The sequence below is a fragment of the Tiliqua scincoides genome, chromosome 5 (genome assembly GCF_035046505.1).
Source record: "Tiliqua scincoides isolate rTilSci1 chromosome 5, rTilSci1.hap2, whole genome shotgun sequence".
Lineage (NCBI taxonomy): Eukaryota > Metazoa > Chordata > Lepidosauria > Squamata > Scincidae > Tiliqua > Tiliqua scincoides.
Genome location: NC_089825.1, coordinates 104141750 through 104167701, shown reverse-complemented (window position 1 = coordinate 104167701; position 25952 = coordinate 104141750). Strand labels below are relative to the sequence as shown.

The 25952-nt window shown below is 44.7% G+C and overlaps 2 protein-coding genes across 2 annotated transcripts; both read left to right on the top strand.

The window, feature by feature from the left end:
- The first annotated feature begins 5794 nt into the window (after positions 1-5794).
- Positions 5795-10495, top strand: LOC136652804 (olfactory receptor 5AN1-like). The gene is made up of 2 exons (XM_066629728.1): positions 5795-5896; positions 9515-10495. The coding sequence occupies exons 1-2, from the start codon at positions 5795-5797 to the stop codon at positions 10493-10495; spliced, it is 1083 nt and encodes a 360-aa protein (XP_066485825.1).
- A 3-nt stretch (positions 10496-10498) lies between these two features.
- Positions 10499-25692, top strand: LOC136652803 (olfactory receptor 13G1-like). Its single transcript, XM_066629727.1, has 2 exons — positions 10499-10621; positions 24733-25692. The coding sequence occupies exons 1-2, from the start codon at positions 10499-10501 to the stop codon at positions 25690-25692; spliced, it is 1083 nt and encodes a 360-aa protein (XP_066485824.1).
- The last annotated feature ends 260 nt before the right edge of the window (positions 25693-25952 follow it).

The window sequence follows — 25952 nt, the reverse complement described above, 5'->3', positions numbered from 1 at the left end:
AGTCACTTCTCTTGGGAATATTTGCCTTCATCTACACTATGGCACTAGCTGGAAATTTCCTCCTCATCCTTGCCATATGCACTTGCAAGAAACTCCACACTCCCATGTACTTCCTGCTCACCAACCTATCCTTAGTGAATGTGTTTTCCATCTCAATCACAATACCCAAAATGCTCCAGAATCTGGGGACCCACAGAAGAAGCATCTCCTTTTATGGCTGCTTTACACAAGTCCATCTCTTCGTATGGGCATTGGGGACTGAACTTTTAATTCTTACATTTATGGCTTTTGACCGTTATGCTGCGATCTGCCAGCCTTTGAAGTACACAATTATCATGAGGAAGGAAATGTGCATTGGAATAACTATAAGCATTTGGATTTTCACCCTGGTCAATTCTACATTTCACGTCAGTCTTTTACTTCAGCTATCCTTCTGCAACTCCAACATCATCAATAATTTCTTCTGTGATTTCCCTGCACTTCTCAAACTCTCCTCCTCAGACACCAGCCTGAATGAGACTTTTTCTTCTGTGGCAGCTGTGATCTTTGGGGTCTGCACCTGTGGGTTGACTTTAACTTCCTATTTGTTCATCCTGAGAGCTGTCTTCAGAATCCGCTCCGCTGAAGGGAAGAAGAAAGCCTTCTCAACATGTTCCTCTCACCTCATTGTAGTTATTTTTTATTTTTCTTCAGTCGTTTATAATTATATCAAGCCCACTTCAGGTTCTTCTGTGAAAAAAGACAGAGAAAAGTTAGTTTCTCTCCTGTATTCGGTGGTAACCCCTGTTGTCAATCCCATCATATATTCTTTGAGAAACAAAGATGTGAAAGAGGCTCTTTGGAGCCTTACTAGGAGAGGGCTGCTGTTCCAAACACCATAAGTGCCCAGTCCTATCCAACTTTACAGCACCCATCCAGCCACAATGCAGCCCTGTACGGAAACAAACATTCCCTTACCTTGAAAAAGCCTTCATGACTGCCCCCCCCCCCACTGCAGGAAGCAGCATATGCCTCATTCACATTGCTCCTCCAACACGGGAAACTTGGATAGGATTTACCCTAAGTCAGATCTTTAAAAATGCCTAGAACTCCATTAAAAAATAACAAAGGGGAAGGGCACTATGGAGTTGGTGACATTGCTTCATGGTAATGATGTAACTTTTGTAGAGATGAATTCGTGGTACATCACTGTACTGTTCATAAAGATACAGTTCACTTTTAACCCACATCGTTTGTTTCATCTCTTTTTTCCTGGGTTTGGGTGTTGTGAGTGTTCCTCTGTGCAGAAGATGCAGCTAAGGAGAAAGGGTAGCTAACCTCCTGAAGTTCCTCATATCTTGGCTTAGTTCAGTGGTTTTCAAACTCTCAAAGAGAGTTTGAACTGCAGTAAGTCTTGGTGGGTGCAGGGGGGAGGCAGCAGGGGGGAGGCAGCGATGCGATAGTATTGAAAGCTATTTTTCCACTGATTTGTTTGATCCACTGAGGGTTCCAGAATGGAACTCCAGTGGATAATGAGGCACAATATGTATGTCGTTCCCTGTTAATGAAATATACATGGGGTCCTTCACTCTACTTTTATACTCTAATTTCCCATACGAAAGGATAGGGACTTCTGTAGGGGTGAACTCTCTAAGAACCTTTCTTTTGTGACTTGATGGTGCTCCATTTCTCATCCCCAGCAGTGGAGCCAGAGGGGTGAGGAGCTGTACGTGCCACACGGCTCTGAAACTCGCTGTGTCAGCTGTCCCTCCCCCTTGCCCTTGGTGCCTGCAAGGGGCGAAAGCAACACAGAGGAGATACCTCTGCATTGCTTTCACTGCTCGGAATGGTCTCCAGAGTGAGGGGGAGGGGCAGCTTACACGGGGAGTTTCAGAGCCATTCTGCACTTACTATTTTGCCCCCCTCCGGCTCCGCTACTGCTCATCCCCAATTTGAGATGGGTCCTTCTTTTACTTTGCACTCAGCAAAGTAAGTTCATCCTGAGAGCTGTCTTCAGAACCTTCATGAGACAGCATGAGGTTGTTGTTCATTGGGCTTAATGCATGAAATGGGAGTCTGCATAACACTAGATGGAAGTTGGTGGGGTATGGAGCAAGGCAGACTATAAAGTACAGGTGGGACCTCAGTATTTGCAGAAGTTCTGGGATGCATTCTGGAGTGAATCTGGAAGGAGCAAGGTGCCTCCACGTGACCCAGAAGTGGGTCTTTCAGCCCTATAAATAGTGCTGGAGCCTTGGAAATGGCACTGCTTTGCTGCACAATGGTAGTAGTCCCAATTTTCATACCATTTTTTTATTTGTTTAAATGCCTTTAAAAACTTGGACCAAGTCAAATTCAGAGATGCCAGATCTTCGGATACTGGGGTCTGACTGTACCCAGGAATAACTTTGGGTGTCTAAAGTTCATGGAATACTAAATTGACATGAATTTCCTTACCCATTTCACTTTGGTGAAGGCTTAAAACAAATAAAACAATATTCAAATGTGCACTCTTACCCAATAAGAGTGGAATTTTAATTGCTCCTAAGGGCGCCAGAGTGATATCGAGTGAGGGTGTTGAACTTGGCCAGGGGGGCTTGTATTCATGTCTAAAGCAGCACAAAAGAAGGGGTCAACACCGAACCTTCATGCTGTTTTCCACTAATGTGCCCTTTGCTCCTACATGTTCCATTTCCTTAATGAACATTACTTCCTAGCCTCAACTATTGGACAGGAATTTTAGTTTTGTCTAAAGTTTTGTCTTTGGTGTAACGGACCTTCTTGCTCCTCCTTGTCTCTATTGTGAACATCATCTCTGCCATTCTGAAGATCCAGAGCCCAATTCTGAGCTTGGCAGGCCAGCTTACTGCCAGTGCACACCGTCACAAACATGCCATAAAGCACTTTTGCAAGAGTTAGTTTTGGCCAAGCACTGGAACTAGCCCATCGCAAGCCCGCACTGGACCAGCTCCAGCGCTGGGCCCGCATTCTGCTGCCCAGTTATTGCTTAGACCACCTGGTAGAGGAGAGGTGAGTGGGGTGTGGGGTAAGGTGGGAGAAGGCATTCCGGGGGAGGCGGGTGGAGGGCAGGGAGGAGACAAGGCTCCACCAGATCCAGCTTGGCTCCACTGGACCTAGAGCCCTGTTTTGGATCATGTGGTCCAACACAGGACTCTTCGATTCTGCGCCAGCACAAGAGGCTCCGCAGAATCAAGAAGCCCCATTGCAGGGCTACTTCCCTTACTCAGGGAACAGGGACAAAGTCCCGTTCTCCCAAGGAAGTGGCAGCAGCTCATTGGATGCCGTGGTAGCCATTTTGGCACTGAGGCAGGCCCACGCTCCGGGCAGCTCAGGATTGGCCTGCCTGTCAGCAAAGGGAAGGAGAAAAGTCTTCTCCACCTGCAGCTCCCAACTCATTGCCATGCATTTGTTTTATATACCAGCTTTTATTCATTACATGAAGCCAAATTTCCCCTCCCTTAAGGATGTGAACAGAGTGGCCTTGAACCAGTATAACATTTTTACCTCCATGTTAGCGCATGATATCACCATGGCAGGCACAGAAAGTACCATCAAAAGTTGATAGGGCAGACATTCGAATGCATCATAGCCTACACGGGAGTATGGAGGTTATCTAGAGTCAAGTCCATGATATGATAGTCTCTAAGAAGTGACTCTCTCTCTCTCTCTCTCTGGAGACTGATGTCATGATGAAGTCACTGCTTTGTAGGAGAGACAGTTTGCCCCCACTTGTCCATTGCAGAGTGAATATTGTACTGTAAAACCTCAAGTGTTTTGAGAGCTCCACTCTCTCTAACCTGAAGGAAATTACACTTGGTAGCACTGCCCCTAGAACTCCCCACTGCTCGAGGAAATATGAACATTGTATGTCACAAGGAAATGTATACCATACTTTGGGGGTAGGCTCGGGCTCAATATGCAGGAGACTGAACATACCAAAGTCACCTATACCATACAAGGAAATGTATACCTACTTTGGGGGTAGGCTCGGGCTCAATATGCAGGAGACTGAACATATCCACAAAGTCACCTCGCCATTTGCAAAATAACAGCTATCAAAGCAGGGTTCTAAAATCTAAATTGCATCAGGGGGAAAAAAAAAATCAGAAACCTGGATTGCAGTAAATTCCTTCCTGATGGTGTCACAAAGTGGTCCCATCATTTGCATGATCTGAAAGTAGGGATTGGCTGGGATCAGTGAATGATTGCGCCTGCCACTGCATCTGATGTGTCACCCTCAGCCACCAGCCTGCTGAAACACAGTTGCGTGGGCTGTTTGTCAGGTCACAGATGCTAAATAGAAATTAATTCAGTGACCTGCGAAGGAGTAAAGATTTCAGAAAGATCTACTCAGAACAAACAGGAATGGAGGTACGTTTTTAATGTAATCTGTTTTCCCTGCCCGGGCTTCTTCCTTACATCTACATAATATGGGAACCTATTCGAATTCTGCCAAGATTAAAAGCTTTGCCAATTAACATTGGAGTTAAATAGTCCATCATATTAGACTGTACATCAATTAGATAGATAGATAGATAGATAGATAGATAGATAGATAGATAGATAGATAGATAGATAGATAGATAGATAGATAGATAGATAGATAGATAGATAGATAGATAGATAGAAAGAAAGAAAGAAAGAAAGAAAGAAAGAAAGAAAGAAAGAAAGAAAGAAAGAAAGAAAGAAAGAAAGAAAGAATAACTGCTACTCAGGCTCAATATGCAGGAGACTGAACATATCCACAAAGTCACCTCACCATATCTTCTCCTTGACAGACAAGGCGAGGTGAGAACCCAGAAGGATGGCTATGATGCCGTACGAAACCTTAGGTTTCTTCCTCTCCTCAACCCCAGAGAATCAACCCCACACTCCAAATCCTGCTGTTCCAAATCAGGTTCGGGCATAGCAGGGTATTGGCAATAAGGGGGGGGGGGGTGCTCTGTGGGCCTTGGGTCCAGATTTGGGGTAGGGATATGCCCAACCAAGGGCCCAAGGGTACTGTGGGTAGCTAGGACCCTGCCAAAAAGAAGGAGGCCCCCAAGGAGAACAAGGCTGATCTGGGGTAGCCTCGTTAGGGGCCCAAGGATGACCTCCCGCTCATCCCACACCGGCTCCAGATTCTGGGCAAAGTCACACCCTGGCTCACCTTGCCCACTGCTGCTGCTATAGGCGTGCAGCCGAGGCCTCTTAATTGGATAAACAACCTCCACCTCATGAGAGCCGCCATCCAGCATGTCACCGTCCTTGACAGTGACAGGCTCATCGCCTAGGGTGGAGACCTGCTAGGGAGGGAGAGAGGCCCTTTTACTTTTCCTGACTGACCTACGAGGGCCAGGGACTGTCCCGGAGCTGGAGCCCCTGTCCCCCCGCCCCGCCCTCCAAAGAGCCTTTTCCTTCTGTCTTGCGTCATAGAGGGCCATAAAGGCCCGCAACTCTGACATTTGCTCCTCATCGTCTGAATGAGGAGGGGGGGCCATACTGGGACCACCTTTTTGGCAGCCTTACCGCCCAACTTCTGGACCCTCTTCCCCATGTCAACATCCCCAATAAATATCCACAAAGAGGGCCCACCACTCCCTGTGTTCTCGTTTTAACAGGATGATACAATACAATCACACTTAGAAGGGCACGATCACTGCAGCGAAGGCCACAGCAGTACGTCCCCCACGTTGTCTTGCCCCACTGTGCTTGCCAGATGCCCACTGGAGGTCCACCCAACCCTGTGAAGGAAGACCCCTTGGGCTTCAATCGCCCTCAAAATGGCCACCGGGGGGGTTTAAAAAGGCACAAAATGGCGGCGCGCCACAATGGAGAAGCCCAAAATGGTACCGCGCCACGAGGCACCCCCCCAATGGCCGCCGCAATGCAGCCCCAAGCCGGTCCCTTCAGGCAGGTACGCGGGTCAGCCGCCCACCACGGGCGTCAGCCACCCCTCGTGGACCTCCGGGGGACCTAGCAGCCTCCCCTTCTGCTCCTGGAAAAGCATCCGATCTCGGTCGCTTCCAGGAAGGGACTGAGCTAAGCCTAGCACCTGCGCGCTAGGACTAGCTCAGTTGTCCCGCTCCCTCAGGCCAGCCAGCCAATCAGCTGGCAGTAAAACCCTGCTGCTGGCTGATAGGGGTTATGGCATGGCAATCATTGCTAGCATGCCATACAGGTGCACTAGCAGCCCTTCATGGACTTCCTGCCCATTGAGAAGAAAATGGGCAAAATAGCCTATGGATTTGATGAGTAGATAAGGGATTTAATTTATATTTTTTTCTCATTTTTCTTTGGTGTTGAAAATGTACTTTCCAATAAGTAAAAGACTGTTTAAGATCTGATAATTAATGTGTTAATATGTTGTATGATTTTGTAGTACACCAATGAAATGTAGATTGAGATCTCTGCACTTGCCAAACAAAAATATTGAAGAAGAGGGACATTGTTGATTGGGTGACACTGGAACAGTCTAAAGGTGTACCAGCAGTAGAGATTAGTTATGTTAGTTAGCTATCACTTATTATTAGTTACCACTTATTGTTAATAAAGTTGAGCTTCATTTCCTTTTAGTCCATTTCCTATGTGTCATCTCTTATTTCTGGGTATGATTGTATTGGGCAAATGTTGGCTTGTCCCTGAATAGATTGGCTTATAAGAAAAGCGGAATGACAAGAACTGCACTGAGACAAGTTTAACAATAGCTAGAAAAATGTATTAACTAGTGAAAAGATTAACAGGGCAGTATCCAGTGTCATGTCAACTTCAGTATGGCTGCTTTGCCTATATATATATATATATATATATATATATATATATATATATATATATATATATATATATATATATATATATATATATATAGAGAGAGAGAGAGAGAGAGAGAGAGAGAGAGAGAGAGAGAGAGGGGGGGGGGCAAAGCAGCCATACTGGAGTTGACATGACATAGACTTCTCTTCCAGCCTCTGAGGAAAGGTACTTAAAGTATAGTCTTACATAGCTTTACTCAGATGTAAGCCCCAGTGTGTTCAGTGAGGCTTACTCCCAGTTCAGTGTGTACTGAATTGCAGTCTTAGGGCCCAATCCTATGTTGGGTCAGCAGCAGTAGCTGCTGTGCTACTCCAGCAACCACCATTGTGAAAGTGTCATTAGGCACTTTCCTGCTGGTGGTGAGACCACAGCACTGGTGCTGAGAAAGCACCAGTCAGTGCTGGGCCTCATCACCAACTAGGGCCATGGCACCATTATCCGATGGCTTCCCCAGCCCGACATGATGTAGCAGTCGCTGTTTTGGTGCTGCTGTTCCTTTGGGTGCTGGGGCAACATAGGATGGGGCTGCCCACCTGTTTCCAATGAGAAGTGGTGTGACAGGAATGCAGACATGTACAATAGTTGGTTTGAAACAACTTGTGCACCCCCTTCTCTCACCCTCCCAAAAATTACACTTGGTAGCACTGTCCCTTGAACTCCTCACTGCTCAAGGAAGTTGGAACACTGTATGTCACAAGGCTAATGAAATGTACCCAATTAAAAAGACAAGCACAATAATGGCTAAACAATAACAAGGTTCTAAAATCTAACTTGTGCCAGGAAATCAGAAACCTGGGTTGCAGTACAGAGATCTGAAAGTGGTGGATCAGTAAATGACTGTAAATCCTCAGATGAGTTAAAAACAAAAAAAAAAAACAAATTATACAACGGATAACAAGGCACAATTTGACATTCTAACACCCAAGAGAAAAAAACAATCAGAAACCTCAATAAATTCCTTCCTGTTGACTCCACAAAGGTCCTTCTCCCAGTGGCATAAAGAGAGACCTGAAAGTGGTGATGAGGCTTGGATCAGCAAATGAGCATGCCCACAACAGCATGAGATGAGTTCTCATCAGCCATCGGATTGCTGAAACAAGGCTGCATGGGCTGCTTCTCAGGTACCAGATGCAAAATAGAAAATAATTCAAAGACAAAGGAAGAAAGATTACAGGGAAATCTACCCAGAACAAACAGGAATGAAGGTATGTTATGAATGTCCTCTGTTTTTTCTACCCCAGCTTCTTCCTTACATCTGCACAATATGGGAAAGTACTATTTGAATTCCAACAAGTTTAAAGAGCTTGCTAATTAACTAATGTTGGAGAGAAAGACATCATCATTTTAGACTGATCAAGATAGATAGATAGATAGATTCTTATCAGTGAAGCATTTGGCAAAAGGTCAACGACACTTGCTTTTAATTATTCCAGCCAACAGCACACTGAAGCACCTTGTAAATGCTGCTCCCCTTATATTTAGCAAAGGAAAAGCAATTGTCTGCATTCACTCCTGCAGGACATCTTTTAATTAATGGATGTTTGCTGATGTTTCTTTGGCATCTTTTGTTGGATTGTGATTCCTTCTTCGGGAGGGAACCATTTCATAGCTTATTTTACCATAAAAATCTCTTGTGGTCTTCCTAAATTGAAGAGCAGAATATTAATATTCTTCATATAATTATAACCATCATCATAACTGCTACAATGTGTTACTAAATGATAAAAATGTTGGCAAATAGAGATTTTATAGAGATGAATATTAATTAATAAATGTTTGTATTTATATATAAATAGATTAATTGAGAAAATATTTATCTATAAAGTTTTTATAGCATATATCATTAACAGCACAATTCTAATTTGCATTGTAACAGGCAGGCCAGTGGACCTGCGCTGTATACAGCACAAGTTTGGGGCTGACTGTGGCTACTGTGACCCTGGGGAAAGCCTCAGCGGCCCCAATAGGTCTACTCATGTCTGCACCATCTGATGAGGTGACGCAGAGCCAAGCAGAACAGAGAAGCCAGAACTCACTCCACGCTGCCCAGGAATGGGGGCTAGGATTTGGCATAGCCAGGAGTAAGTCCCATTGACTATCATTGTTAAAAGAATATACAAAGTAGCCTGTTATAAATACAGATCTGTCACATTTCCCCAAATGCAGTCACATACAACGGTAGCATCAAGTCTAATATATTAAAAATAAAATATTGAAATGAATGGGGACTTACCTGAAATTGGCTCACGACCCAACTACTGGATCCCAACCCATAGTTTGAGAAACACTGCATTAATGCATGACATAAATGTTGGCAAAATTTGGGAATTTTAGGAATGTGCAGAAGTTGAACCCTTTGAGATTTGTTCTATAAGAACTCCTTTCACTTTCCTTTGAAAATCTCATAGGGGTGTGTGTTTGTGACAGACAGACAAACAGACAGAGATGTAATCTTTGCTGAGAAATTCCCCCACAAAAGATGTTTGACGCAGAAATTGGAGAAAAATGGGCCATGATTAATTGAAACTACAATGCCAGCTGCTTTCTGATGCAGCTGATTGAAAAGTGCCTGCTGGAGAACTTGGCACTGCAAGTTCTTCTCCTTCTGGTCTGCTCAGTGGCAGCATGGCATGACATGCAGGGGGATGGAAAATAAGCAAGGAAGCCTCCTCCCGCATTTGTGGATGGAGCCCTTTTAATGAAATACTGTATATCTGTTTAGGTTACTACCACTGGAGATGCTGCAATCAAGAATCAATCAGTTAGTGAATTCATACTGGTTGGTCTAGCCAGTTCACCTGAAATGGAGTCACTTCTCTTGGGGGCATTTGCCTTCATCTACACTATGGCACTAGCTGGAAATTTCCTCCTCATCCTTGCCATATGCACTTGCAAGAAACTCCACACTCCCATGTACTTCTTACTCATCAACTTGTCCTTAGTGAATGTGTTGTCCATCTCAGTTACAACAACCAAAATGCTCCAGAATCTTGGAACACACAGAAAAAGCATCTCCTTTTATGGCTGCTTTGCACAAGTCCATCTCTTTGTATGGGCGCTAGTGACGGAAACTCTCATTCTAGCTTTTATGGCTTTTGACCGCTATGCTGCTATCTGCCACCCTTTGCAGTACACACTCATCATGAGGAAGGAAATATGTGTTGGAATAACTGTGAGCATTTGGTTTGTTGGACTGGCCCATTCTACATTTCATCTTGGTCTTTTGCTTCAGTTGCCCTTCTGCAGCTCTAATATCATTAATCACTTCTTCTGTGATATTCCCCTGGTATTGAAGCTCTCCTGCTCAGACACCAGCCTGAACGAGAGTCTGACTTCTGTGGCAGCTGCCGTGTTTGGAATCTGCAACGGTGGATTGACTTTAACTTCGTATTTTTTCATCGTGAGGACAGTATTCAGAATCCCTTCCACTCAAGGGAAGAAGAAAGCCTTCTCAACGTGTTCCTCTCATCTCATTGTAGCTAGTTTTTATTTTTCCTCAGGCACTTATAATTACATCACACCCAACTTTGGTTCTTTTTCAGAAAAAGATAAGTTCATTTCTCTCCTTTATACAGTGGTAACCCCTGTACTTAATCCCATTGTATATTCTCTGCGAAACAAAGACGTGAAAGAGGCACTCAAGAGCCTTAATGGGAGAGGTCTGCTGTTGCAGAGACCACAATGGATCTCGAAAAATGTCTAGATCATGATCACAAATATATTGAAGAGGAAGGACATTGTTGAGTTGGTGACAGTAGCGCAGTCTAAGGGTGTACCTGCAGTAGAGATATGTACACATTGTGACAGAAAAGTGAATATTGGTGACCAGGTAACATCTGAATAAGGAAAGCTTCTGCTTGTAGCCATGTTGCTAGGCCTGGGTATAAGGCCCCAGCTGTAACCAACTTCTAATTAGTTCATATCAGATCTGGGAGAACTGTGGAGGAGGCCACTTCACAGGGCCCTCAGATACTGTACCAAGCGGGCTTTAAGGCCAACCCGATTAACAGCAAGGTACAGCTGTGAACTTCTCAGGTTGGGAGGGGGATTCCACCATGAGCAAGGAGGCTTGTGGCACGTCCACCCCTAGAATGTTCGGCAGGATCCGAGTTCTGACTGGTGGAGGGGTCAGGAGACCTATAAAGGTGAAAGGAAAGGGCTTTCCTTTGTTCTAACTTTGTCTCTGGCTAAGGGGGCCTGAGCTTTGACTATTCTGACAAAATGAACCTGCCTTGACTGCAGCAGGGACTCTGGAAATGTAAGACTTTGGTGAGTGATAGTTAGAGTTGGGAGTTAGCTCTTTATTGTTTTATTAGTGCTGAGTATTGTATTGTATTGATATGCTCTACCCTAAATTCTGAAATCTTTGACTGATGCAGTGCTGCATCAGTATAACTATTCTTTAAATCTATATTCAATAAATCCTATCCATTACAAATGACTGGACTATTGGGACTGATGGAACAAGGGGACTTGGTTGTGGGAGCTAATCCAGTGTGACTGAGTTGGAACCTGGAGACTGTAGTGACGGGAACCTGCTCCTGGGCTCAAGTTGAGTCAGAGGGGCTCGGGCTGGAGCACGGTTCAAGGGGGTTCCCCAAAATTGGCCTGGCTACCAGGATTGAAGGCTCTTATGGTTGAAGAGTAATTGGCAACTGAAACTGGAGCGGCCTTAGGGATGTTAGGTGTCTGGATAGGTTTATGGCCACCTAATTACTTCTAAGGGCAATAAACGGATTACACGGCCCTCAAGGGGGAGGGTCGTGCTGAATGTCACACGCATCACTTTCTTGTTAATAAAGCTGAGGTTCACTTTTAATCCATTTCCTGTGTGTCACCTCTTACTTCTGGGTGTGGTTGTGTTGGGCAAATGTTGGATTGTCCCAGAATTGGCTCCTGAGAAAGGTGTAACGACAAGAACTGCACTGAGGCAAGGTTAACAATAGATAGAAAAGTGTATTAACTAGGAAAAAGATTTTAAGGTCTTTAACAAAGAAAAGAACACACAAAGAGTATGGTGTATTACTCTTACAGATAGAAAAGACCATCTTCAAAAGATGGTCTCAGCTATGCTAGCTACACGCTACCATGCATATTTCCTTCTCTTCAGCAGATGCCCAGGATGAAGCAGTAGAACAGGCAAGCAGGTCAAGGTGTAGTGTGTGCAGCTCAAGGTGTCAGGAAGTTTGCTAAAAGGCTGGATCCAAAGTTGGATCTTAAGCTCTTTCTTTCATGGTGGTATTTCAGATCTCTAAGTTCACCTCTCTTGTCAAGATCTGCCACTCAGGCTGCACCTGAAGCCTTTTAAAGACCTTGCAAGGCCTTCTTTGTGGACCTGAGAAACCTAGTCTTCAGTCAGGTCAGGGTTGATTGACAGGTGCTGGTTACTGCATGAACTCTTTTCTTTCAGGTGGAATCATGCTACCTACTCCCCCAGTAGAAGATGCAACTAAGAGTGAGGCAAGGTTACCTTTGACCAGTGGTGGGATTCAAATAAATTAACAGGTTCTATGTCCTAATGAGCAACTCAGCTTCAATTGTCTGCCGCAAAGGAAGTTGAAAGACTACGGCTGCACTCCTATACTGTACAGTACACACTTTCCTGGGAGTAAGTCCCATTAAACATAATGGGACTTACTTCTGAGTAGACAGGCATAGGCTTGCACTGTAAGTTTAACCAAGTTACTGTAACTTTAACCCAATGTCTAAATCAAAATTGCAAGGCTGCAATTCTGTCCTCCATAGTCATACTTACAGGCCTCTGGCCACTAGTTTCCAAGGAGGATAAACATGTGGCTGAAATGCACACTTCAAATGGACATTTTTTTCTTGAATTCTCAAGGCAGTTGTATAATGAAATAAGGAAGGCACCAAGAAGAGGAGGTGGGAACTGCCAGGGCTGCAGGCTACCAACTTCTGGAAACACCACAGCAGCATAGCACCTTCACATCTGCACAAACCAACTTGCTGCACTGGGCTTTGAGCTGGGCCACCTTCCTTCTCAGTGGGAACTTGGTGATTTTTACCAGAGCAGTCAATCCTCTCAAGGATCTGGTTCACTTTTAGTGGTGAACATCTGGTCAGCAAAAGTGCACTGAGCACATAGTCTGACACCTCATCAACCAAAAGCAACAACAGCATAGTAACATCTTTACATCTCCCCTTCTTTTTTGTTCTATTACAGCATTCCTCAGCATCTGCCTCTCACCCGCTGTGCCATTTTGCATGGCCCACCTCTAGGAAGTACAAATGGAAGTAACTGGAATGACTTTATCACCAGTTATTTCCATACTAAGAGGCCAGACATGATGCAACAAACAATGGTAAGAGGCTCAGGCTACAATCCTATCCACTTTTTCCTGGTAGTAAGTCCCATTGACTATAATGGGACTTACTTCTGAGTAGACATGCATAGGATTGGGCTCCCAGGGTAGATGGGAGGGCTTTTTTGAGTGCAAGAAAAGCAGAACTGAGCCTCCTACCACTGTTTGTTGCATCGTATTGCTGGTTTCAATGCCAGGCAGTGGAGGTCTGGGGGGGGGGGGTCCTGCCATGAGTACCACTGGGCACCACCTCAAGTACCACTGGTGGTATGAGTACTACTGGTTGAGAAATGCTGCTCTATTGCTTTTACCACCCAGCCCCCAAAAGAATTCCAGTGAACTCTAAAGCTTCCCCCTCTAACTTCCAACTCTGCAATCCAATGCACGTCTACTCAGAAGCCCAACAAGTTCAAGGGGAGTTGTTGACTTCCAGGGTTTGAGAGAGAATGGCAGCCTTGAAGGACAGTTTCACTAATGAGCAAAAAGGTACTATGAGGGGACTGTTCTTCTAGGTTGCTTTCTGACAGGCAACAGCAGATACCCATCACTTTGGTCTACTCTAGTGGCGATTCTCCCACAAGTTTGAGGGCTGCTACTGACCAGGTAGTGCAAAGCAGGGGCCTGCAGTGGGTGGGGAGGCAGGTGAGGCAGAACCTCCCCACCACAGTCCTTTGAAAGTGTTGCAACTGTGTAGGTGCCCAAGCACCCACAATCCAGCCTAAAAATGAAAATTAACAGCACATGTAACAAGCCTTGCAGGTTTTGAGGTTTACCCTGATCACAAGTTCTTCCCAGTGCTTCTCCAGTTCTTCTTCATTAGGTGATAAGACCTAAACCCAATTGGCAAACTTGTTCAAAAAATTTTCAATTTCTAGTCAGCCTGCCATTTGGGGGGGGGGGGGGTAACCTAAAGGAACTTTTCTGCTAGAGAAGGAGCAATGCTAACTGTACCATCCTCAGCACACTTACCTAGGAATAGCAGCCCAATCCTATGCAAGCCTACACAGGAGTAAATCACATTATATAGTCAATTGGGCTTGCTTCCCAGGTGTGAGTAGGATTGCAGCCTAAGGGCTATCCAACTTTCCAGAGCCAATGCAGCCACAAGGTAAGGGAACAAACATTCCCTTGTCACAAGGAGACCTCCAGGACTTGGTGCTGGAAAGTTACAGTTAAGAGGACTTAGGACCCAATCCTATCCAATTTTCCAGTGCAGCTGTACCAATAGCGCATGCACTGCATCCTGTGGTGGGGGGCAGGGAACATTTGTTCCCTTCCCTCAGGGCTGCATTGTGACTGCACAAGTGCTAGAAGAAAGCCTCACTGAGCACAATAGGACTTACTTCTGAGTAGACATGCATAGGATTGTGCCCTAAGGCTGCAATCCTACTTCCACTTTCCTGGGAATAAGCCCCATTGGCTATAATGAGATTTACTTCTGAGTAGATATGCATAGGATTATGCTCAAAGGCTGCAATCCTATCCACACTTTCCTGGGAGTAAGACCCATTGAACACAATAGGACTTACTTCTGAGAAGACCTGCATAGGATTGTACCCTTAATGAAGTAATGTTTTGTGCCACATTCCTGCCTTTTTTTAACTTGAGGAATTTCAGCTGTGGGAGCATCGCCTCTATGTGTCTGATAGTGTATTATACAATCGTTGTGTAACAACACGTTGTTTTGCATTGAAAAGATCCCAGGCACAAAACTGCATTCCCAAACCCCAAGGATAAAAACCAACCCCATGGTGCAGTCCTGTGCTTGTGGGAAGTAAGGGCACAATCCCTATGCCCGTCTACTCAGAAGTAAGTCCCATTATAGTCAACAGAGCTTACTGCAACATGAGAGCCCAAGCCTATGCATGTCTGCTCATTATAGAGTCTCATTATAGCCCAAGGGGCTTACTCGCAGGAAAGTGTGGCTAGGAATGCAGCCTTTGAGCACAATCCTATGCATGTCTATTCAGGAGTAAGTCATTATAGCCAAAGGGGCTTACTCCCAGGAAAGTGTGGATAGGATCACAGCCTCAGTGAGGAGGATGAGATGCTTCCTTCTTCACCTTCTGATTGACAGTCGCTGCAATCCTAACCATACTTTCCTGAGAGTAAGCCCCATTGAACAAAATAGGAGTTACTTCTGAGTAGATCTGGTTAGGATTGTGCTCAGTGCCTACCCAGAGGTAAGTTCCATTGCGTGTCCATGGACAGATGGGGGCGGTGGAGGCTCTTTGGGCGGGAGCTGCTCCGGCACCCTCCTCTTTGTCCCGATGGCACCCCCGACCCACCAGGAGAGCTGAGCCCAAGGAGCCTCCAGGCGCAGGAGCAGTCTACTCACCAGTTGGCCAGCTCAGCCGGGGAGGGGAGGCGCGGGGTGGGCAGCTGGGCTGCTTCTCTCGCCCTCGTCAGCAGGGAGCTCGCAAGGGCTGGTGAGCGGCAGCCGGGGGAGACTCCAGTTGGCCGCGTCCAGCTCGCCCCAGCAGCCTCGGCACCTGCTGGGAGTGACCCCCTTTCCCCTGGGATGGGTTGGCCCCACACGGCTGCTGCCCCCAGGAGGGTTAGCCCTGACATTTCAAGGCGCGAGCTCCCTGGCCAGCTAATGGTTCTTAGAACCAACAGCTGGATTAGGTAGGGGTTCTATAGAATAGGTGAGAACTGGCTGAATCCCACCACTGACTTTGACCCTAGACTATAAAGCCACTAGATAACCCAGTCATACTATAGCATACACACAATGGTAAAAAGCTGCTTGTTGTTAAGAAAGAATCATTTTGCAAAATGTCTAACTGAAGCTGGGACTTTGGGGCCTCAAAGGCTGTGTTATATGGCGGAAGGTGACAGAATAACCAGGGTGACAGCAACCTGGGTAACATACCATTTGTGCAAAAGCTTAAAAGCCACATTGCTAAAGCATGGAAACACAGAGAATGGTAAAAAGTTGTTTGACTTCATTTAAAGCAGAATTGTTAGTCTCACAGAAGCTGCTCACAGAAGCTGTTTAGGCCTCACAGAGTAAACACTCTGGAATGTGGGAAGAGATAACGAAGCTAGGCAACAAAGAGATAGGCTTCATTTTGGCAGAAGTACACACGTTTTAACAAGGACATTCACTCTGCCTGTATTTACTTATAACTTATATTCTAAATTCATGCTTTCAGAGCAAAAAGCACATGTAGGCAAGAGCTAGGACAAAATAGTCTTTGCCCTAAATTGTAATTCACATATGGGGACATAGTAGCCATAGAAGTAGTTCTTAAGGAACCAAAAGGTTGCTTGATTTTAGAAAAGTCTTAAGAGACACTTAAGAAAAGACAAGAAGCTTTTAGTTTTGCAGAGAGGCTCCACAGGTGTTTAATGTTTGGATTAACACAGGAGAAAGGTATGCTGATAAGATAATGGTACCAGGCAGAAGTACATTGTGTCATCTCTTTTAATGAGGAGACCTGTCAAATTAATTTTAATTGAATTGCTGGATGTGAATAAGGTTTAACACTGGGTAAATGGTATTGTAGCACCCCCTACCGGTTTTCGAAAACTTTGTAATTCAATATGTTTAAATGCCTAATTTTACCTTTTATGGAAACCTGTAACCTATTAGTTCCAGGTTTCCTGTAGTTCCAGTTTCCTTTTATAGAAACCTGTAACAGCCTATTAGGAGTTTGCCCCATCTATGATGTGGATTTTCAGCGAATAGGAAGCCTAGATTTTCAGACAAAGAACCGAGAATTGTATAAAAGTTCTGGAAACTCCCAAAACCAGGCTCTCATGCTTGGAGACATTAGTCCCATGAGATGCCCATTGCTTGCAATGAAATAAAGCCTGCAGACCTTCACTCCTGAGTTATTCTTGAGTTGCCTTTCAACCTTGCAACAAGAGCACAAAGGTAGTTTACACAAAGTTCCTCAGATCATGGCTTGTGCTTGTTTGGAAGTTTTAATATCTTTCCCTGTGAACCAAAACAAAACACAAGAGGTCTCTATTCCAACCTTCTATACCCAATGGACACCTAAGCAAGCATAGGGGCTTTTGTGGGGTGATCTCATCAAGGGCCTTGATTTGTACATTGATGGCCCTTCATTTCTCCTACTCGGCTAAAGATTGGTGTTTCTATTATTTTGCGTGCTGCCAAGCATGAAGCAACTAACTTGATTCATCTAGAGGTCATGGCCTCAGGAGACATTCAACTTGAGATTAGATTTAGCTTACAGAGTTTGTGGTGGCAGCCAGGATTGGGGACCAATCTTTGCTGTTACTAACAACTTTGTTTACTCCAAGTCTGGAAAATTATTGGACATGGAGTTTTGGCCTTATCCTACGCAAGCCTTAAGCTACTGGAATATTCGTAAGTCCCTTTATGGTTGTTGCAAAAAGTGACATGCCATTCAGTGGGGCCTGGCTGTGGCCACAAGATGCAAGTGGCCAGCTCCACGTGCCAGTGAACCAGAGATGCCTGCCAGTGCCAGTATGTTTGCAAAGGGGGTAGGAAGGAGGTGGGGGTTAGCAGAATGGGGCCAGATGGGGGAACAGGACGGTGATAGGGCCGGGGAGAAGGCAAATTGGGACTGCAAAGGGGGAAAAGACACTTCTTTATGCCAAATTATGCCAAAAAATGTGTGGGTCAGCAACCATTTTATGGGAACCCAACTCACTGGTGTTATTTTTTCAGCTGTTCTTAAAGAAATATTATACACAGGCCTCTTAAATTTCACAAAATGGTTAGCAAGCCAATGGCAAAGCTCACGCCGCACAGTTCATATACAGGCATGCAACACTTAACAACGGTGGTCAAAGCACAACAGAGAGGCTCTTAATGAGGCAGTCAGTTCTCCCAAAGTCTGCAGCAGAGTGTCTGTTTACACAACAGAGAACAGGTTCTTAATAAGGCAATCAGATCTCCCATAGCCTGCAGCAGAGTGTCTGCTTACACAACAAAGAGGCTCTTAATGCAAAAAAGAGACAATCTTATCTCCAGTAGCCTGTGCAACCAGCTAGTGTCTGGCAGGGAGAGTCTGTTTACAGAACAGGTTGGGCTGAATGTTTGCTTAATGACCTAATCACAAAGCAACTGAGATTGGAGGACATATCCCTGTTGTTAAGGGGCACACGCCTGTATAGTAAACATATCTCAACCAAGTAAAAATACATTACTGCAAAATACACCAGGTCAGGATCAGAGTACCATACTACCATATTTTTGCCATAGATTTGTAATTTAAAATTAAACATCCATATTATCCTTGTTATGCAAATTAAATTATATAATGTTGACCTGAGCAGTAAGTGTTCTCTGCCTCCCCAAATCACCCATTGTTCAGAAATGACCTCCAGAAGCCTACTGACATGCCTCAAACACAATGTATCTACCTACTGTCAATATGGCTTAATTCATTCTTCAATTAAACAAAAGACAAGGCCAAAGCCTAATCCCAAGCAACTTTAGCATCTTCTTTTTTTTCAGCTTGTAACAAGGAAGAGGCTACATGAATTTTACAATAGAACAGTATTGTAAAATTGACTTTCTTGACTTAAGAATGGCTCCCTCTCTTGAGACTTTTCGGCGAGGCATGAAGACCCTTCTGTTTAAACAAGCCTTCTGAGTTCTCGGCCTTTTAAACATTTTTTCAACATCTTTTAATTTCTTACAGGCCTGATTATTTTATGACTTGCTGCTCTATGCTCTTTTTACCTTTTTATTACTTATTATCTGACTACTGTTTTTATGATATGTGTTAATATGCTTTTATCTGTTTCTAAATTATGTTGTTAATCTGTTTTTTAACTATGTTGTTTAATCTGTCTTTAACCTGTTGTAAGCCGCCTTGAGTCCCTTCGGGGAGAAAGACGGGGTAAAAATAAAGTTGTTGTTGTTGTTGTTGTTGTTGTTGTTGTTATTATTAACAGTAAAACTAGTGACATACCACATAAGATATATTCATACATGAGAGAGCTCAGGGTCACTAATGGTCACAATATTTGTGAGCCACCTTGAGTGCCCTTTACTGGGATAGAAAGGAGGGAAATAAATAAATAAATAAATAAATAAATAAATAAATAAATAAATAAATACATACATCTGTTTTTGTGCCTTCAGTTTCCATGACAGTCTCCCTTGAGGTCTCTGTGATCCAAACTCTCTTGCCTCTTGCTCAGTTCAAATGTCTTGAGCCTGACCTGGGTCAGCTGACATGCACCAAAGGAAACAAATGTACAGATAAAAGCCTATCAAGAAAAACCCTCACCTCAGAGAGAAAAAAGTCACAAAAGCCACACTGGTCCTCCAAAGGGCTAGATCTTCTATGGTTTGGAATATCCCATTGGGGAAGTGCTCAAGAATGGAATATGATGTGCCTGCTTTGTGTGTATAGAAAAGCACTATGGCATTTTCCATTAAAACCCACTATGTGCAGACTTGTTTGCATTTCTTCCTGCACAACTCTTCCTGCATGAAAACTCTGGCATTGCATCCAATCAGGCAGGAAGGTGGAATCTTCCTATTTCTGGAGGCACCAAGGGAGAGGAACAAGGCAGGGATTAGCACTACCCACCTGGCATCATATTCTGGGTGCAGAGGCAAAGCAGCCATACGGAAGTTGATGGCATAGGCTTCACTTCCAGACTCTAAGGAAGGATACTTACCAAAAAATCATATACGGTTTTACTCAGAAGTAAACCCCAGTGTGTTCAGTGAGGCTTACTCTCAGGTAAGAGTGTATAGGATTGCAGTCTTAGGCCCAATCCTGTGCTGGGCCAGCACCTGCCACACTACCCCAGCAACCACTACAGTGAAAGAGCAGTAAGGCACTTTCCAGGCAGCGATGAGGCCGCAGCAGCGGTACTGAGGTAGCGCCATTCAGTGCTGGGCCTCAATGCCAAGAGGACAACAGTGGAGCACAGTTGGCAGTATCGTCACCACTTGGCAGTGAGGCTTTTCAGGGTGGGAGGCAGGTGGGAGGAAGGCAGGGGAGGAGGAACTGGGAAGGAAGGTTCAGTAGAGGGGGCAGAGATAGCAGTAGACTCTGCTGCCATATCCTATGCTCCCTCTCTGGCCAAATAGACCTACATTGGTCTCCTCAGTTCTGCACCACCTCAAGAGCAGACACAGCTGTGGGAAGACCCATTGGGGCTACGGCACCATTACCTGGAGTCTGTCCCAGCACCATAGGATGTAGCAGTAGCCATTTTGGTGCTGCTGGTCTTCTGGGCCCTGGGACAGCCTAGGATTGGGCAGCCCATGTGTTTCCAGTGAGAAGTGGTGTGGCAGGAATGGAGATATGTATAGCAGTTGGGTCTGAAACAACTTTGTGGCTCTTTCTCTCTCTCACCCAAAGAAAATTACACTTGGTAGCACTGTCCCTGGAAGTCCTCACTGCTCAAGGAAGTATGAACACTGTCACAAAGCTATGCAGTAATGAAATGTACACAGCCAATTAAAAAGACAAGCACAACAACAGCTATCAAAGCAGGGTTCCAAAATCTAACTTGCATCATGAAAAAGATCAGAAACCTGGACTGCAATACGTTCTTTCCTGATGATGTCTCAAAACTCCTGTTCCCAGAGGCCCCCTCATTTGCATAAAGAGAGATCTGAAAGTGGAGGATCAGTAAATGACTGTGAATCCTCAGATGAGTTATCCTTGGGCTGACAAAACACAGTTGCATGTCCGACTTGTCAGGTACCAGATACCAAACCGAAAATAATTCAGTGACCTGAGAAGGAGTAAAGATTTCAGGAAGATCCACCCAGAACAAACAGGAATGAAGGTAAGTTATTAATGCCATCTGTTTTCCCTGCCCCGGCTTCTTCCTTACATCTGAACAATATGGGAACCGGCCATTTGAATTCTGCCAAGATTAAAAAACTTTGCAAATTAACATTGGAGATAAATATTCCATCATATTAGACTAGATAGATAGATAGATAGTGATACTAATAACTGCGGCAATGTGCTAAAATATGGAAATGTAGGCAAATTGGATTGTTATAAGGCTGAATATTTATTTGGAGATATGCCTATAAAAATAGATTTTATAAAGTATTTATCTATAATGGATGTATAATTATATGTATATAATTAAGGGCACAATCCTAACTTTCTAGCACTGACATAAGGACGATGCAGCTCTGAGGTAAGGGAACAAACATTCCCTAACTTTGATGAAGCCTCTGTGAGTGACAGCCAACTGCAGGATCCATCACATGTCCCATTGGCACCGCTATGCCAGTGCTGGAAAGCACTGACATAAGGGGTTAGGATTGCACCCTAAATAAATTAAATTTAAATTATAATTAAAATTTACATCTTTAAATTAAATATTCATCATAAAATTATTATTCATAAAAGGAGCGGTATCACTGGCGGGCCTGGGTAGGGGGCAGATGGGGCAAAAGCCCCAGGTGCTGAGGCCAGGCAGCCTGGAGGGGGCACTGAAACTGCGTTCCCCCCACGCCCCCCTCTCGTGTTTCACTTTAAAGAAAATGGGGGCTTTTTCCGAGCCTCCATGTGTTGGGGAGGATGGGCTGCTTCCCTCCGCCCCCTGAGCTCAGTGCCCAGCCCCGCATCCACTGCCCTCCTCTCCCATCACTCCATTGCCGTCCCACCTGCTCCAACTTTTCCTTTTCAATTGGCTCCTGGTTTTCTTCTTTGGAATGGCTCAGGGCACTTCACGGGCTGATCCTCAGCCAAGCATGAGCCACCCTCCTCCTGTCGCCTTCCCCCCATGCATTCATTCTCTATTCCCATCATGCTGGCTGCCTGCCTGCCTGCCCCTGACACCAGCCAGATCTACTCAGAAGTAAGTCCTATTTTGTTCAGTGGGGCTTACTCTCAGGAAAGTGTGGGCAGGATTGCAGCCTCTCTTGGCACCAACTGGAGGGTAGTTTAAACAAAAACCTTCCTATTGCAAGTACTGCTTTGCTCAACTACAAGGGGGGGGGGAAGAGAATGGAATTATTTAGCTTTCGGAAAAAATACAACCTTATATATATATATATATTCTTGTTTGAGAAGTGAATAGTACAGCACCTGCTGGTCATTAATATAGACCATGAACATTTATAACTTGGGGAGGAGGGATGCAGAACTAGATTATTTAGCTTTTTTTAAAAAAAAAAAATTCTTGTTTGAGAAAATGAGCAGCGGCCAGGTATTGCAGCCACCCCCTGCCAATATTTCTTTACCCAGCATTTAATTAGTCTGTGGAACTCCTTACTTGCTGTTGTCTTGTGTGCTCTCTGAAGCATCTGGTGGGCCACTGTGAGATACACTGTGAGATAGATGGGCCTCTGGCCTGATCCAGCAGGACTCTTCTTCTGTTCTTAATAATAGAAGCCACTAAACTTTCGTAGTCTGCTGAGAGGCAGGGAATTGGGTGTGTGTCATTACACTGTTATTCTGTGCTACTGTTAATCATAAGAAACATACAGTATATGCAGTAAAAAATGAAGACCTGAACTGAATGAGTACTGCTGCTGATCAGGGCCTAGGAGAGGGGGATAAAGGGGGTAATTTGTACCTGGGTCCAGGGTCAGAAAGGGGGCCCAGGAACCAAAAAGGGGGCCCAGATAGTTCTTGGGATATTATGTTTTCCAATCTCACCCAAACGCACTGCCTGCACATGATATTGGGGGCACAACCACAGGCATGAAGTGGCAACCGCTGCTACAAGCCATGCACACTGGGCCCAGGAATGTATCCATGACCCTCCCTAACAGAATCAAATCTGGGAGCAAACTGTCCTGCTACAGTAGCTTTTTGGCCTCTGGATCCCATAACCATGAAGGAGTGAATAGGGCAGTAGTTTTCAACCTTTTCCATCTCACGGCACACTGTCAAGGTACTAAAATGTTCAAGGCACACCATCAGGTTTTTGATAATTGCCAAGGCACACCATGCTGCCAATGGGGGGCTCACATCCCCATTGGCCCTACTAATAAATGACTTTCCCCCAAATTCCTGTGGCACACCTGTGAACCACTCACGGCACACCAATGTGCCATGGCACAGTGGTTGACAATGGCTGGTATAGGAGTTCAGGGATACATTTGAGGGGCTATGGCTGCTGCAGAAGTTCACTTTGGTGCTTACATCACACTGTCCATTCTAGTGCAAGCCTAACTATGATGGTGCTAATTTTCTGCAATGGGTTTTCTATATTTCAAAGATTTTAGAGGGACTGAGGAGTGTGTTTGGGTTTCCATATTACTTTATCTAGCTGCCAATGCCGCATGGTCAGGTAGACCTGGGCTTCACATCAAGAAGCCTGGAAGACCTGGGCTCCAAAGACTGTTCTGGCTGACAGCACCCTCCCCCTGGCTTTTTTGGCCCCCTGTTCTGACTGCCCCCCTCCTCCTTTGGGAAGGGGCCCAAAAGAAACTTTGTACCCCCGATAAAATTCTTCTCAGAGGCCTTGCTGCTGATGCTTTATTCTAATGCTCTAATGCTCCTTACTGTTGTTTAAAATAAACAAATCATGCATTTGCTTGCTACAGTGCTGTGTTCAGTAATATGCTATTGTGCTATCCTGGCCTTCACTGTTATTTAGTCTACCACTTAGGCAGCTGTCTGTGGGAAACAGAGATAAAGAAAGCAGGACTAAATTGGCCTTGCCTTAGGTTGATTCACACATGTCTCTTTTGCTGGCCTTGTGGTTTTCACCACGCCAGAAATATGGGTTTGCTTGCTACAGTAGTATAGCCTTGAAATCATTTATCAGATGTGAGATGGCTAATGCTGCTGTATTGTGCCGCTTCTCCAATGCAGTGGTGTCTGCCCTGCTTTCTCTGGGAAGCAGAGATGCTAGATTGGCCCTGCCCTGGCCTGTTTCCAGTATGGCTAGTTTCCATGCTTTCTTGTGAACCACTCACACAAGTCTCTTTTACTTTCAGTGAACTCACATGCATATATCTATTTTGCTGTCAGTGTCTCACTAATGCTGCAAATCTGGTCTTGTGGTTTTATGCCATAAATATCTACGTTGCTCTCAGTGTGTTCTGCAGGGTTCTTCCCTGTGCTCTCATGGATGAAGGGCTGACCTAAAATGCCTCCCCTTAAAATTTACGACCCCATTTACAGAGAGTAACTCTGGGGTATATGTGTGTGCACATATCTACAAATGCAAAAACACGAGTTGCCAGGGGCACACTGCCTGACAGCGGTTCTGTTTGCTTGTTTGTTTTTTTAACCAGTGCTGCAAATTGAGCCTTCTGTGCGACATTAATATGCTGCTGTGCTGCTTGTCCAATGTGGTGCTGTCTATCTTAAGCAGCTGTGTGTCAGGCAGCTTTTTAAAATCACATAGTTTTGCAAATAATAAATTTAATTAATTTGTTAATTAATTAATGAGGGCGCCAAAATTTTAGTTTGCCCCAGGTGACAGATGGCCTAGGTATGCCACTGAGTGGTATTAACATTAGTACAGGTGTTATTACTCTGAAACATGTTCTAATGAATGTCATTTCACCTTCTTTGGAAAGTTGCAGGGGTGTGTGTGTGTGTGTGTGTGTGTGTGTGTGGGTGTGAGAGAGAGAGAGAGAGAGAGAGAGAGAGAGGAAGAGGGAGAGAGAGGGGCACAATCAACCTTCTAAACTGAATCCACATTATCCAATTTGTCTGTCCAGGTTCTCACCATTGGAGATCCTATAATTAAAAATCAGTCAGTTAGTGAATTCATACTGGTTGGTCTAACCAGTTCACCTGAACTGGAGTCACTTCTCTTGGGGATATTTGCCTTCATCTACACTATGGCACTAGCTGGAAATTTCCTCCTCATCCTTGCCATATGCACTTGCAAGAAACTCCACACTCCCATGTACTTCCTGCTCACCAACCTATCCTTAGTGAATGTGTTTTCCATCTCAATCATAACACCCAAAATGCTCCAGAATCTGGGGACCCACAGAAAAAGCATCTCCTTTTATGGCTGCTTTACACAAGTCCATCTCTTCGTATGGGCATTGGGGACTGAACTTTTAATTCTCACATTTATGGCTTATGACCGTTATGCTGCTATCTGCCAGCCTTTGAAGTACACACTTATCATGAGAAAGGAAATGTGCGTTGGAATAACTATAAGCATTTGGGTTTTCACCCTGGTCCATTCTACATTTCATGTCAATCTTTTACTTCAGCTGTCCTTCTGCAACTCCAGCATCATCAATAATTTCTTCTGTGATTTCCCAGCACTTCTCAAACTCTCCTGCTCAGACACCAGCCTGAATGAGACTTTGACTTCTGCAGCAGCTGTGTTCTTTGGGGTCTGCCTCTGTGGATTGACTTTAACTTCCTATTTGTTCATCCTGAGAGCTATCTTCAGAATCCGCTCCACTGAAGGGAAGAAAAAAGCCTTCTCAACATGTTCCTCTCACCTCATTGTAGTTATTTTTTTCTTTTCTTCAGTCATTTATAATTATATCAAGCCCACTTCAGGCTGTTCTGTGGAACAAGACAAGCTAGTTTCTCTCCTGTATTCGGTGGTAACCCCTGTTGTCAATCCCATCATATATTCTTTGAGAAACAAAGATGTGAAAGAGGCTCTTTGGAGCCTTACTAGGAGAGGGTTGCTTTTCCAGAGACCATAAGTGCCCAGTCCTATCCAACTTTACAGCACCCATGCAGCCACAATGCAGCCCTGTAAGGGAAGAAATATTCACTCAGCTTGAGAAAGCCTTCATGACTGCCCCCGCCCCACCGCAGGAGGCAGCATACGCCTCATTCACTCTGCTCCATTGGTGCTGGAAACTTGAATAGGATTTAGCCCTAAGTCTATCCTCTAAAAATGTCTAAATTTCCATTAGAAAAATAAAAAGGGGGAAGAGCAGTATGGAGTTGGTGACATTGC

What these genes read in the sequence shown, in the direction of transcription:
- LOC136652804 (XM_066629728.1), top strand. Translation starts at nt 5,795, where the DNA reads ATGGCGGCGCGCCACAATGGAGAAGCCCAAAATGGTACCGCGCCACGA. An exon ending in AAGCCGGTCCCTTCAGGCAG is followed by an intron (nt 5,897 to 9,514) that starts GTACGCGGGTCA and finishes ATATCTGTTTAG; the next exon opens with GTTACTACCACTGGAGATGC.
- LOC136652803 (XM_066629727.1), top strand. Translation starts at nt 10,499, where the DNA reads ATGATCACAAATATATTGAAGAGGAAGGACATTGTTGAGTTGGTGACA. An exon ending in AAGTGAATATTGGTGACCAG is followed by an intron (nt 10,622 to 24,732) that starts GTAACATCTGAA and finishes TTGTCTGTCCAG; the next exon opens with GTTCTCACCATTGGAGATCC.